The sequence below is a fragment of the Strigops habroptila genome, chromosome 4, assembly GCF_004027225.2.
Source record: "Strigops habroptila isolate Jane chromosome 4, bStrHab1.2.pri, whole genome shotgun sequence".
NCBI classification, from domain to species: domain Eukaryota; kingdom Metazoa; phylum Chordata; class Aves; order Psittaciformes; family Psittacidae; genus Strigops; species Strigops habroptila.
Genome location: NC_046358.1, coordinates 59,101,565 through 59,117,549, shown reverse-complemented (window position 1 = coordinate 59,117,549; position 15,985 = coordinate 59,101,565). Strand labels below are relative to the sequence as shown.

At 38.1% G+C, this 15,985-nt stretch overlaps 1 protein-coding gene across 3 annotated transcripts in view; it reads right to left on the bottom strand.

Moving 5' to 3' along the window:
* Positions 1-15,985, bottom strand: part of CD44 (CD44 molecule (Indian blood group)) — a 55,128-nt gene that overhangs the window by 12,356 nt on the left and 26,787 nt on the right. Inside the window, exons 5-6 of one of the 3 annotated variants that reach the window (XM_030484603.1) lie at positions 15,640-15,879; positions 13,908-14,003 (exon numbers count right to left, since the gene is read on the bottom strand). In XM_030484603.1, the coding sequence (XP_030340463.1) occupies positions 13,908-14,003; positions 15,640-15,879 (336 nt within the window). Of the gene's footprint in view, positions 1-820; positions 1,007-1,823; positions 15,598-15,639; positions 15,880-15,985 lie in introns of those variants that run through there. The other 2 variants (XM_030484604.1, XM_030484602.1) reach the window with 2 other exon arrangements.

The following is a 15,985-nucleotide window of genomic DNA, read 5'->3' as shown; positions in this document are numbered from 1 at the left end:
GGACTGAGGAAAATTAAGTGTGAAGCTTTACAGGATCTCTTCCACACTTAGAAATCAGGGGCAGGGAGTAAAGAACTGTATTTCAATCCACACAGCTTTTGGTTTTCATAGCTCTTTGGCAAATCCTAAATGTTGCAGATTAAATAACCCTGATGAAATTGGATTTTGAAGTAGAAAAGGGAAAGCATAAATATTAATTTTCCCTTAGATTTTCTTTTTTTTTTTTTTTTTTTTGGTAGAAAATGCAAGAAAGATGCAAAAAGATCCAAAGCACTAAAATGTCATAAAAATCCATTATTAAACAATAAAAGTAATAGAATAAAAAAAAATTTTGATTTGGGAAAATTTTAATTGGATAACATGCAGAGCTTGGGAATCAGAGTTAGAACCTTGCTGAACTATATGCACAAACTGCAGTAAGTTATGTCAGAATTCAAAGTAAGAAGAGAATCTGTGGCAACACCAAGACAAGGAAAAATCAGACATGAAAAACTATTTTTATGTCTATGAATCATTTACAGCACCCGCCACTGCCACAAAGCAATTACTTTTTCAGTATTATGTTCTACTAAAAATAAACCTGAGAAAAGCTGGGGGACATAAGAAACAGGGCACCTAGAGAAAAAGTATCCTTCAGCAAATAGAAACTCTTATTGGGATGTTCACATGCAATAAAATCATAAAAATGATTGCACTGCAAGCCAACACCAAGAATGCAGAGCCCCAAGATGAGAAAGATAGGGAGAGGAGCCAATTTCAGAAGAAATAATGCCTCATTTCACACTAGCCATGAGAAATGAGTATGATCCATTATTCTTACTGGTACCCGTCAGAGGAGCGTCATCGCCAGCTTTGTTTGTACTAGCTGTGGTCCTGTGGAGGACCTCATCCCCAGGGGCGTCTGTGGGATGCATAATGCCTTCAGTGCCCTGTCCTGGTGCATTATCTGAAGGCAGAGGTGGCTGAGTTCGGTCTTCGTGGTGGACACCGTCAGGAGAGGCAACAGCTGTGACCAGGGTGATTTAATCAGCTGTGAATTCCATATGTGTGCTGCTGTGCCCCTCCCACTCCCACCACATCCCAGTCACCACTTTAAACCACAGCTACCCCTTCCTCACCACAAAAGAAGGTAGACTTTCTGTCCTCCCATACATTATCACTGTTCTCTCAGCTTATTGATCAGACATTTTTATTTGCTATTCTCATCCACTTATAGGATTAAATTACCTTTCCTCTTCTTTCAGGAATAAGTCATGTGTTTCTCATATCATGTTTTTAGAACATTATTTTGATGGCCTAGATGGCATGTGTTATATGAGACTGCATCATGATAATCGTGTCATGCCAGTTTTGTAAATTACTTTCATAATTCTGTGCACCAGAGGAACAAACATTTCAATAAAATGCATGAAAAGAACACTCTTTCCCCAGATGAATATTCACAAATTAAAAACATTAACCTATAGATGTACAAATATACATAAGTATGTATTCAACTTTATAGTAAAGACGGTTGGGCAACACCAAATAATGTAACATATGTAATGAGATGGATGCAATTTTAAATTCTACGGTCCTGCTTCGCTAAGGAATAGAAAGCACTGAAAGTGGCGTTCATAACTAAAAATAGTAAACTTTTTATACAGAGCTAAAATTGAAAGCTTCTATCTCACTACCACCCAAGCAGAGCACAGAGAAAATTAATCATTCTGTAATCTATGTCATTGTCTTAAGTTACTCCTCACTACAAGTTCATGCAAAATCTTTTTAAGACAGACCATCTGAGAGACAGAAATTATGAAATATATGTAATTGACTGGTACCTGTAGTGGATGCGTCTTTTTCATCACTATTCTTTCTGGAAGGAATAATTCTATCCATTACAGTACGTTGTGTGCTGTAATTTTCTCCCTTGTCCCAACCTGGATACACCAATGGGTCTTGCACTGAGTCGTTCTGTTTGGCCCCATGGTTTGAGGGCATAGCTGTTATGATGATGGTGAAGCAATTATGAACCCAGTATATAAAGATCCATTTCTCATATTATTCTCCTCTTCGGTTCTTGTCTCTATGACAGGCCTTGCTCACATGTCTACTACATTTAATGGCAAAGAGAAGTAAAGCAGATTTGCTTCTCATTCTAGTTTATGTTTAGAAAAGCTGCCTACTGTCACCGATAGGACTGACTCCTTGAACGTATGCTTTTCATAATCAAGATATCTCATTGTTTTTCAGAAGTATTTCCCCAAATCATACTTTTGACTTTGTATTGGTTGAATATTAAACCAATATAAACTGATGCAGAATTAACAGCAAAAGCAGAAATAACTTCAAGAATGTGACCCATCAGTAAGATTTTAATTACAGTATTTGACTGCATTGATTATATACAATTTTTTCCCCTCAGAATTTAACATTTTTATTAATTGCATCATCTCTAGGAAAATAGACAAGGGAGTCTGACAGCGGGGAAGGCTAGCACATGCTGCAGATTTGCGAATGTTGCGCACAGTAAGACAGCATTCAACTGGAGAATATTTGATATTGCAGTTATTTAGAAAAATAATATAATGTCTATATCAACCACTCTGTAGCTTTTATTAGACAGTCAGAGCAAAAGAGTATCCAAATTTTATAAGTAGCATTACCATCCTTAACCCCTCCCACTCAATCAAAAAACCCAAGAAAATTGCCTCAGTATGTCAAAATTTTAATTGCAACTAGGTCAAATTATATTGCTACAGTAATATAGTATAATATTTTTATATATCAGTAATACACTGTACTGCATCACCAGATTTTTAAACAATGTTGATGAAACACCTGGGGTTGATATCTTAAAGGAATGTTGACGTAGGGACAGTTGATGCAGTGACCTACACAAAACTTTTGCTAAGAAGATTACATTTAGTCAAAGGAATAAATCCACATTATACATCACCTCAAGTAATATTTATGATATGCTTGTTTTCAGCGACCTGAGTTTGATAATGTGCAAGAGCAGATGCTGACTGTGTTAAATTCACTGCTGGCAGAACTTAGCACAGCACATCAGTCATCAACTAGTAACACCTAGCACGCTCGCAGGAACGGAAACTAATATACATCGATTTTAAGTTACTAGCTTTATAGTATAATTTGATCTTTTACATTTCAATTGCTTCAACCAATGGAAGAGAGAAATCTCTCTTTTATTCCACACTATGCTTTGTTTTCCTCCCTTCACCAGCAGTATCATCTTGTCATAGTTCAAAAGCAGAGTGAGTAGATATTTTAGGTAAGATAAAATTAAATTGAAATAACTCATCTTATTTAGATAACTTATTTTAGATAAGTTATAGATACAATTACCATATTAACAAAAACTGAGCAAAACCTCCACAGGTCCAATAATGACTTGCAAGAGGGGACTGACCACACCTCCCAAATATGTGAAAATAGAACAGACATTATTCTTTTTCTGTTTAAACATTCACTATTTCCTACAGATACAACCCTGGTAGATAGCCTGTTAAAACCTTGTGCCTGCATAACACAGAACACACAAGGTAAGAGACAGTTACAGAATTAATCTTAATTAGTTAATATAGGTCTTGACACACAATCCAAATAGGAGAGAAAGCAAACCTCCAGGAAAAGGTCTGTAGAAAAATTAAAAAAAAGCCCCAGCAAACATTAGAATTGCTCAAGTTTATTCACAGACCCTCTGTTATGGCCTCAGAATGTAAAATTGTTAGTAAAAAAAAAATAAAAAAATCCTAAACCTAAACCTTTAGTAAACCCTCATAATTTACGAAAATGTGACTTGTGATGTTACCTGTATGAGAAGATTCCTTTTCAATATAATTTTCACCTGCAACAGTAATTTCATGTTGTTTAATACTCCCAGTGGTATTTGCAGGATTTTGTTCTTGACTGATCCATCCAGAATGAACACTGTGTAATAGTGGATGTTGGGTTGGTCCTTGATGTTTTTCATTTTCACTTGTAACTAGTGTTGATAAGATGATGATTAAATCAGTAATGATCAAAACACCCAACACGAGTCCTATTATTCTCATCTTCATTGTCTACACAAGAAGGGTGCTTGGCTTTTGTGTTTTGTCTTTTTCCTTCCATTGTTGCATTCAATGTGAAATAAAGGTGAAAGAAAAAGGAAGTCCTTTGGAAACCCTATCACACAAAAGCATCACCAAGATCAGAAGAAGATTTAAGTGTGCTAGAAAGTATCCCAATGACCAATGGCAGAGAAAAGCTATAGGAGAAGCAGTGAAAGAACATAAAGCAACAAGAGCTTGCATCTCTAGTTCATAATTATTCATACTAACTTAACTGTTGAGCCTGTGTATTCTGTGTTTTTAAAAGTAAAAAAAGATTATTTCTCTTTTGAGTTAATATCTAATTATAGAATTACAAGGCTGGCTCCAATGAAATTGTCATTTCTTCTGGGGCTGCATGAGTAAAATAAGTATGTTTATCTATTCAAAGTTGAAAAGCATACTTGTTTTGAACTCAGTAATAATTCAAGCTCTTACTAATAAAATAAATTCATTGCTCACTCTTTAATTTCCTGATGTTTACATAGCAGAAGATGCAGTCAGAAATCACTTGAAGCACCACCACCATAAGAGATTTTCTAATAAGCATTGAAAGGCTTAGGAAAGATACAGAAAAAAAATTACCTATAACACTAAAATAAGCATTAGAACTCAGTTTGAAATATATTTGCCTGAGATATCGGATGTTTCCATGAGAGATATATTAACGATAAAGCAAAAGGTTCTTAATCAGAGCACGCAAAGAACAAAGAATAAGATGGACCTAGTGCATATGACATAAGTCACCATCTAGAGAAACCTCTGTTATTTCCCAAAGAGAACAAAGCTGAAGGAACATTTATCTTCACATTCAGGCAACGAAATATTCATAAAGAGGGCACTCATGCAAATGTAATTCATTATTTTTGTAATTAAACCAAACACCTATAGATTGTCTTGTAAAAAAAACCAAAGTTAATTTCAACTAATGTATAAATACTAACTGATTAACAGTACTTCAGAACTAAAAGAAAGTTATCACAAAAATTTTTTCTGGGTGATAAGTGATTATAGTGCCTGTTCTATACTGTGTAAACCTGTGTAAACTTTCGCTGTTCAAAACAATCTCAGAAAGACAAGTATCTAGCTGTTAACGGCAAATTGTAGAAATCCAAAGAATGTCTAAATCCACAGGAGGTAGAAAATGTTTGCTTTTATAGAGGGATAAGAAGGTTTTCTGCAAGTAACGAAGATTAGATGCAAAGATAGACTTGGAATGACAGATGAATGTTATAGATGCTACCTCTGAGGGCTCTAGTATAAATAATATAAAGGTATTATACTGAACTGAGGTTAATGGGATGGGAATTACAACCAGCTGCACCGTAACAGTGTTATACTTCACTGAATTATGTCACAAATCTGAATATTATCTGAAATGCTTAATTGCTTTACCCCTGCCAGCAGAGTTAAGATACTGCTCCTCTTCATCTGTATGAACAGGGTTCCAGTGATCTTGTGTGGAGATTTCTCGAAGTGTTTCGTGTTGTGAGTCCATAGCTGTCAGGACAGTGGGGTATTCAACACTGGCCATGCTCCCCATCTACCACTATTACTCTACTGTTAGTGTGTGCGATAAAGGTGATGGAGAACAGAAATTCATGCACAGCTTAACTATAGTAGCTTCTTATCAAATCCCTTTACATCAAACAAATTGTTCTTCTCTTTGCATTGGACAGATGCGAAGTTTCCAGAAAAGAATGGGGAAAACAAGCAATAGCAGACTAATGCATACCAGAAAGAGTGCAAAGACATTACAGCAATTATAGACTTTCAAACTAAAGTTTGAAGAATAATGCTAGACCTAAAGGTATGGTACATGTCTGAATACATGCTGAGTACTCAAAAAGTGCTCAAATTCATGTTAGAATACTCACCACTGAGCTCAAATGCTATGGTTAGCAAAAAACCCCAAAGCACAGCCACCAGGAAGCCAATTTTAGTCAAGAAAGTTGTAATACAATTGAATAGATAAAATAAAACTTCCACAAGAGTCTATGATCAGAGACTCAATACATTTTCACCCATTGAGCATGCAGAAACCACTAGGCCATAGAAGGTAGTTGGAATACAATATGCCATGTGGAGCAAGTCACCAGTGCAGCATTTCAAAGATAAACAAACATCAGAAATGCCCTCAAATTAGGGAAAAGAATAAAAAATCCCAAAGTGAGACGACTTGCTTATTTTCTATTTTCTTCTAAAAATAAAGACCACTGCTGAAAAAAACCCCAACAAATACTCCACAATATTCAGAGGAATTAAAAAAAAAAAAAAAAGCTTATAAACACTGATTTATAAACACTACTGAGTAAATAAGTGCACAGGCAAAAGACACAAAGATATGCTCAAATTAAATCAAATTAAATTACAAAAAGGGAATAGGTTGTTACCTTTGTACAAATAAGAGCACTAGAGTATAGTCAGTAATGGAAACACCTTTACTGAAAATAAAACCAACCCAGGGCTGGGTGCTGTTCCCTGGTCATAAGGCCAAGTAACAGACCATGTGCTTCAATGAAACAGAGCATTTGGATTTGATCCTCATACGTAGTGGTTTACAGGTTTCAAGACAAAATTATTTAAAGTATGGATAGCTTTTTTAGTTAAAAAAGAGCTACCGGATGGTCACGGTGCAACTATTCATATCAGGAAAATCAGACTAAGTGTTAAAATATCTGAGTTCTATTATCAGATCACCCCGAAACATCTGAGGTCACAAAACAGATGACATGGTGTAGAACACTGCATGGTAAACATGGAAGGTAACAGCTATGAGACTGTTTTGTTGACACTCCCCAATGAAAAGGGCACTTGAGGTTTAGCCGCCTCATCATGCCTGAACATCATCTTCCACAGACAGGAAGTTACAATTGTATAGATGTAGATTATAAACAACACGAACTGGAATAATTTTAACACATTGTACCCAAAAAAAGAAAAAAAACTGGGGAAAAAAAACCCCAAAAATCTTTTACTGGAAAATTAAGATCTTCCAATTACAAAGACATTTCTAAAGGAACAGTTGAGGAGAAGAGCATCCAATTTTCACACAATATATGTGCGGAAAAGGAGGAGGAACATCGTGTAGGGAAGGGAAAAGAAGAAAGAAATCAACCCAAGTGAAAGCTATTTCCTTACTAGTACTTGGAGCATACTCGTCCTTGGCCACACTCCTGTCCCAGCCTGGAAACACTGTTGGGTAACTCATCTCTGAAGAGTCTTCATCATCTGAACCATTGCCACTTGAGGTCACATCTGCTGTGATGATGTTAAATCTGCCATGAAGCCCTAACCCACAAGGTCTCCTGCTGACCGCAGCTATGCTTTCCCATCTGCCCTCCATGCAGTCCTTACAATCACAGAGGAAAGTGCACAGCACCATATTTCCCACGGTCCAGGTCTCCTCCCACTTCTCCCACCAAACCTGCCCCGGTGTGGCTCTGGGCTACATTTTGGTGCCCTGTGCATGCTCGCTGCACAAACCATACCCTGCCCTCTGCTAGCAGAGTGGCTTGAAAATATTTCCTTCCTTTCTCCCACAGCTCCTTCTCATTGGAAGAGTCACCTTCTAAATTGCCTCCAATCAGCAAAAAGAGAAAACCCAACTACACCCCTTGTAAAACAACTCACATGCTCATCCCTTTCAGACACAAACAACTACCTCCACGGTACATGAACAACGTGGACAACTGCTCTCTCACTACCAAACGTACAGTCAGCGAGATACAGCCCAGTACTTTCCCTTTCCCACTTCACATACATGGTAATATAAAGCAGTGACATAGACCACACATTCAACACCCCTCCACGTAACTCCTCCAGAGCTCGCTGCCCCGGTGCTCTGGTTATTCAGGCCCCTAATCAAAGCACCCTCTTAGCACAATGTTCTTTACCCTTGGTTGCTTGTGTGGGTTCTTGCGTCTTCTCTCCGGGATTTGACCACCACCAGTGGTTTGAGAACGGATTCCACCGAGCTTGGGTGGTGGCTTTCTCCAGGTTGTCGCGATGAGGCCCTGGAGCTGTTAGGACATGGCTCATTCTACCAAGATCTCATTATTGCTTCCTGAGAAGCACTTTTCATCCAGCAAAGTCAAGTCCACCAGCACCTTGAGCATGCTCATCCCACTGAGACTGATGTGAGTGCAAGGAGAATGTATGAACCTGCGGTATCATTACATTCCTCAGACACTAGCCACATGCAAGCACTAGTGGCAGTCCCAAGAAAGAACGTGGCTCCTTGAGAGGAATCACTAGAGAGCCCAGTGGGTCTTTGCTAGCTCTTCACATTCTACAAGGTTAACACGTTCCTCACAGGCTTTACCACTAGCAGAGAGCAGATAGACTGAGATAGATTCCAGAATGAGGAACATCCACCAAGACAACATACCATGATGTAAAAAAGGTAAAAGAAGTATCCATGGCGGGTGAAAAGGACACCCAGAGGTAAGCACACCCATTAGTTAAGCCTTCTCTTCCACTGACAACCCCAGGAAGCCAATGCTGCCAAGAACCTGGGCTCAGAACTATGCCATTTCACTCAAAAGACACATGCGCTCCCATTGGCCTGATGCTGTCAGCAAAGTCTGCACCAGAAACCCTTCCCAGGTAGGTGTCAGCGTGCACAGAGAGGGAGGCGGAGCTGTACCCTTATGCTAATACCAGCGCACAATATTTACTAACATCACATTTCAAACAGTAATGTTCCTATAGGTTTGTGACAGGCATTTAAGGACGGAAAGGGAGATTTTTTTCTTTATAGAGGAATTACAGGAATTTACAGCCTTTTTGTCTGTCTGCAGTGCCAGGCGAACCAAATGGGTATTGGCATGAAAACAGTAGTAATTGTGACACATAGCGGCTGAAAACTCTCTCCAAAGAGGAACTACCCCTTGAGACAAAAAATGCCATGAGGGAAACCCACACATCCAATATGAATCGATAAGAGACATCAATTCTAGAAGCACTGGAAGAAGGTGCTTCTAAGGATACCAACCCCACAAGATGGAAAAAGGTTTTTCGTAAGGCATGAGGAATGTCTTTGAAACAGGGGCTGATGGGGAGAGCATCCAATTTTCACACAATATATGTGCGGAAAAGGAGGAGGAATATCGTGTAGGGAAGGGAACAGAAGAAAGAAATCAACCCAAGTGAAAGCTATTTCCTTACTAGTACTTGGAGCATACTCGTCCTTGGCCACACTCCTGTCCCAGCCTGGAAACACTGTTGGGTAACTCATCTCTGAAGAGTCTTCATCATCTGAACCATTGCCACTTGAGGTCACATCTGCTGTGATGATGTTAAATCTGCCATGAAGCCCTAACCCACAAGGTCTCCTGCTGACCGCAGCTATGCTTTCCCATCTGCCCTCCATGCAGTCCTTACAATCACAGAGGAAAGTGCACAGCACCATATTTCCCACGGTCCAGGTCTCCTCCCACTTCTCCCACCAAACCTGCCCCGGTGTGGCTCTGGGCTACATTTTGGTGCCCTGTGCATGCTCGCTGCACAAACCATACCCTGCCCTCTGCTAGCAGAGTGGCTTGAAAATATTTCCTTCCTTTCTCCCACAGCTCCTTCTCATTGGAAGAGTCACCTTCTAAATTGCCTCCAATCAGCAAAAAGAGAAAACCCAACTACACCCCTTGTAAAACAACTCACATGCTCATCCCTTTCAGACACAAACAACTACCTCCACGGTACATGAACAACGTGGACAACTGCTCTCTCACTACCAAACGTACAGTCAGCGAGATACAGCCCAGTACTTTCCCTTTCCCACTTCACATACATGGTAATATAAAGCAGTGACATAGACCACACATTCAACACCCCTCCACGTAACTCCTCCAGAGCTCGCTGCCCCGGTGCTCTGGTTATTCAGGCCCCTAATCAAAGCACCCTCTTAGCACAATGTTCTTTACCCTTGGTTGCTTGTGTGGGTTCTTGCGTCTTCTCTCCGGGATTTGACCACCACCAGTGGTTTGAGAACGGATTCCACCGAGCTTGGGTGGTGGCTTTCTCCAGGTTGTCGCGATGAGGCCCTGGAGCTGTTAGGACATGGTTCATTCTACCAAGATCTCATTATTGCTTCCTGAGAAGCACTTTTCATCCAGCAAAGTCAAGTCCACCAGCACCTTGAGCATGCTCACCCCACTGACACTGATGTGAGTGCAAGGCGAGTGAATGAACCCGTGGTATCATTATATTCATCCAGCAGCAAACATATCTTATGCTTTATTGTAAGGGAAGTTTGAAAGCCTGTTAAAGTGAATAAATTCTGCGAAATATTTTTAGATTGACAGTCAGAATATATACTGTCTGTGAAATACGCTCCAGTAATTTGACAAAAAGCATTGTAATTTATTAGAAGCATGCACATCTTAGGAATCCCTCAGGCAAGCCAGGTGATATTTTAACCTTTCTCTCTGATAAGTTATTCATCAATAGACTGAGAAGCAGAGTTTGCTAGAAGAACTGTACTTCAAATCATACAGATATCCACCAAAAGCAAGCATAATCTACTTCAAAATGTTTCTGTGGAAATATTTTTATTCTGGCAATTCCTCACAAGCAATATTTTTAAAGAGCATTTATACCATCATACCTCCATACCTTGAAGAGGAAGAAAAGATATAAAGTACTCTTTTAATTCCATACAGAGCCTTTAAATAATTAATTTAGGAATATTCCTTCACTCACATCAAGGACAGTAGTTTTGATCAGTATTTGTGCAATATATGAAAGCACTGGAAAATGCAAGACCTAGGAACAAAAGTTCTAATGATCAGAGGATAAACTGATGTTCTTCAGTCTTCAGTAGTTATGTTCCACTTACTTACTTGCAAAGTGTACAAGGTGTATGGAATTGAAATCAGAATTGAACTTTAAGATGTAGCTATTTTGGCAGCAAAATGTAACAGATTTTTTCTTTCTAAAAAGCTGTTCTTGCCTGAATAAATACTAATCACAGTCACTAATAGCTCCCTAAACTTAGTACTACTTGTACTATTTGTCAGAAAATGGGATATCTGGACATTCAAAATCTGATCTGAGTGACAGACTATCAAAATCCAGGTGGTCTCAGATTTGGAGCTTTGGGATTGAACTGTGAACAAAATGATAATGCCTAAAAAATGGTTAAAAAGAGAATAACTGAGTAAGTAAATGATTGTCATGACTAGTTATAATCACAGCAAAATTCTCACCTCTTCCTGCTTTCCACAACAAGCCTTAGGAGCTCATTTTCTTAAGTGATCAATATGCATTCATGACTTCCTTGCATATACAAAATACCAATTCAGATGCTTTCCTGTCAGACCAACCAAAGTATGGACATAAGACATTTTTCCTTCATGAGGTGTTTTTCAGGGAATGCTCTGAATCAAGTAAAAGGTAAATCCTTTTGGAGTATAAAAATGTGTATATATATGGATGAACACAAACAGTAGCAGTTAGTGTTTGATTAACTAGCTCTGATAATTTAGGAAAGTATCTCATCAATCAGCAACAGAATTTTATGACATTTGATCCATGGCACATCTACAGATGAATCATAACTTCTTAATAACAAAGAGATAAACTTGTTACAGCCAGGAGAGAAAGCCAGTGGCGAAGTGCTGGCAATGTATTAATCTGGACTGTGAACTTGATGGAGAACATCACCAATAACGTCCAAAGCCAGAGTAACAATGCAAGGGAATCATCTGTAGATCAAGGAGCTGTAGCAATTGCTCACTTCAAACCCATAGCAAAGAAGAGTTTTGACCAAGCTAGAGACCTTTCCACCAAATTTAAATTTACAAATGATGTGTAGCATAGACGGAGTGCCACTGGTATTGTTTCTCACCTTCACACAGTATAGAATTAGATAGATATATTTTAGCCGTCTATCTGAAAATACATGCCTAATAGTTTTCTTTACTTAATTCTTAATTTTCTACGTTCCTCTCTGTGACTTTTATCTGGCAAATTAAATTGTGGTCCGGATATTCCAATGAGCCTCCACTGTTGCTCAATGTAAATAGCAGACATTGGGGCATTGTTTTATCTTCTTTTTTGTTTGTTCTTCATGCAACTTTCTCCTATGCTACTGAATATTTGATGACTTCTCTTGGAGATTCATAGCTTATACTTAACTTCTGATAGGAGTGCTAAATTACTGATTTATTTCTAACGAAGTAAAATTAAATGAAATGGGTCTGATTGGCTTTAAAGTGATGCTGCTGAGTAATAGCTAAAGCTTTCAGAAAAGCCCAGGTGCAGTACCTTCATAATCCTTTTTTCCAGAGAATCAATTTACGAACCCTAAGCCAATAAGCAATCATACCAATGCTAGCACTTCTGTAATACACATCTATCAGTATTAACATCTTTTATTACATAGCTTTATAGTCATTTTTATCTTTTAAAATCTTAAATACCTCTAGATTTCCCTCTGCAAAATAGTCATGCCCATGAGAAAGAATTGTTAGCAATAGGGACATACCTATTGAGGTTCAATACATTTGATAATCAAGTAGCAAAATAAAACCTCAAAGCTTTCCTGCCTAGAAACAATGCACACGTTTTTGCAATGGGAACAGAAACATCTGTACATAGAAGCACTGATTCACACATGAATACAAAAGTAAATAAATATGAAGGAAAAATCACTACCAGAGCCAACCAAAGTCCCCACTGTTACTGGGTGGGATTTCCCCCCTACCCCTTACAGGCAATGCTTCGTAGCAAAGCCTTTCACTTGAAACAAGCACCAGAAAATTCTCTACTTGCTTTCAAGGTCTGGGGGAAAATCAACCTGATACTTCTTTTTTCCATCCACATAAAGTCATCGAATAGTTTGGGTTGGAAAGGACCTGAAGACCATCTAGTTCCAACCCCTCTGCCAAGAGGCACGTATTTATAAGGTGCTACTAATCTTCACATTCCCTGAGACAAGATGCTTGGCTGAATGACTTCTATCTTTCAGTAAAGCTTTTGCTAACTGTGAAAGACACACAATAATTCTTACATTATCCTGTGATTTCTATATACAGTAATGAGGGCACAGTCCCTTCAAGTCACATAGACCGTTTGACCATCTATCAGCAATCAACCAACAATTAAGCAAATTCCTCGCTATCACAGGCTTCCATGGTGAGGGAAAAAAAAAGCAGGAAGAAACTTTCCAACTGAGTACAGCTACTTACGGACAAAGCAGAGAAAATGGTTCCTGTTCTTTTTAGCCCTCAGAGCCCGTGGATCCACCACAGGCCCCAATTTTTTCTCATGCATATTGCCAACAAAGGACAAAATTAGTTTTTGCAGTGCACAAGTGGTTTGGCAATTGGAACTGCCAGTTAAAGCACTACTTTGGCAAGCAAGGCCATGATTTTGACATGGATTACCCACATTCGCAACCATAAATATATTAGAATAATATACAGACATGTTCATCACAAATTGACAAAAACGTCCTTTTCTACCTCAGAAATAAATTGACTTCAAGTAATAACTGATTGCACTAATTTGTGCCTCAGAGAGTAAACAGGGATGATAAAAAGAACAGTAGGAAACACACAACAACAATCATTCTGATCTCATGTATTAGCACTGAAGTAAATATACAGTAAATATTTTTGCTCCTCTTGTCACAGAGAGTGAAGTTTGTTTCTGATTGAACCAGTCTGGAAAGTACCGCCTTTCAATGTCTTTCCAAAACTGGAGATGACATATACTTCACCACTTACCAGAATGCCCTGCTGGAAAAAGAAAGCAGTTTTAATGCAATCTATAGTTTATGTAGTTATTAGAATGCATAAATCTTACTAGTACTGGCAGGATAGTGTCCACCATCTTTTTCAGGGGAATCATCAGCTGTTGTCACCAAAGAAATGTCAGGTGATACAGGAGAAACTTCATTATCTGTATGGTGACGGAGGAATCATTACTATTTCATTAGTTAAGTTGCAACTCACAACTACTTCGATTGTTCTATACTGCAGGCTTCATCCCTTCATTTATTGGTCGAAGAGGGAAGAAAGATATAGACTAGGTTCTTCATATAATTCAACCCCATAATAAGGACATCAACAAAACAGATTATTTTAAGATGAATATATATTAGAGTGATAACAAACATTCAGACAATGATCTGTTCATATGATACAAGCTCTGACAGTGTTTGAATAGCAGGGACAGGGACCCTAGAGCAATAAGTGAAGTTATTTGTATTCCACTCTTTACTGAGGTATATTCTGAGATTTAGCCCAAAAACCTTAACTCTGCATGTAAGAAGAGTTGACAACAGTTGTCATGGCAAGCAATTGAAATACACGGCATATACCATGGGGAATGGCTCTGATTCTGGTTCATTAGGAAGAGGATGTTAGAATTTACCTTTCATGATGCAACCTAGTCTAGTGGAAGGTGTCCCTGAACATGGCAGCAGTTGGAACTAGATGGACCTTAATGTCCCTTCCAACCCAAACCGTTCTGTGATTCTGTGCTAACTACATGGAAAAACGAGCATAACAGGTCAAGAATATACCCACCAGTGAAAAATAGTTTTATAATCCTAATGTTTCTGATCAATTTTTTTTTTTTTGTTTTAAGTTCCAGTATTTATTGAGGATAATGATGCAAACTACTGGTATTCTTCACTGGTAAATTACTGGCTATTTAATAAAAAGCCTGTAATCAGAGGTCACACAGTGAACTTCACTGTACCTAGAGGATGAATTATATTTGTACCCCTTAGGTTCAATGTCAAGTAGTCTTTCAGACCTCTGATAATTTCAGCTGCACAAGCAACATAAAAGATGAAATGAAATAAAATACATGCCCCTTTCACAAGAAATCAAGGTATAGGCAAGGCACTCTAATTCATTATTTTGCTACCCTGCAGGATACCTTATGGCATTTATATTTGGTAGGGCTCCATAAAAATAGAGTTTGGTTTTACCACTTAAAGGAAGAAGATATTACTAATATTTTAATCTGACATTTTTAACTCTGTGTATTCTCTAATATGCAGAAGATGTCCTAAATCTCCAACCCATATTAGTACAAATAGAAATCACTTGTACTGTAAAGTCATTCTTGTTCTTATTACTTAATATCAATTCATCCTTTTACAGAACAGATAAGAATGTTATCCTTATCTCTATATACCCATAACCTCAGCCTCACAAACCTCTGTGTTCACTTCTAGAAATGTTTGTGAGACTTCAATGAAATAAATGTTTTAATAAGACAAGACAAAAATCTTAGAACCATCTATTCTCAACATCCTGGGAAAGCTTATATAGAAACTATGTTGATGTGTGGCTGCTTTGTATTCCCACGAAATAAAAAAAAAAAAAAAAAAAAAAAAAAAAAAGATCCTTAGAAAATCAGAATGCTTCTGTTTTCTTTCAAAGACACACATTCTCTTTTTACTTCTTCAGGATACAAATTAGAGACAGCGCTTCTCATTCCCTCATTATATCCTTTAACTGGCAATATAATTATTCACTCGGTTATTTTAAAGAAGATACTAGTGGCAACATACTGTCCTTACCAGAATCTTTTTTAGGACTTTCTTTTTCACCCCCTCCAGAAGAATTCTCTGGCAGCTGTGAGACTGGAGTAGCACTTCCATAATATGAAGGGCTGGATCTCTTGATGGAGGTGTCCATGGGAGTTGTGTCATGTGTTGATCCACTACCTACATTTTCATCATCTGCACCTGAGGATGAGGACTCACCGCTAAGACGCACGCCATCTGCATTATAACGTGAGCCATCTGCATTGTCAATGACTGTTGGAAAGAGGAAATGAAGCAGCTAATAATATCAAGGAGTTACAAAGCTATATTTCAGTAATGCTAAACAGTTTAAGTTCTATAAAAAAAGAAAACAAAGATA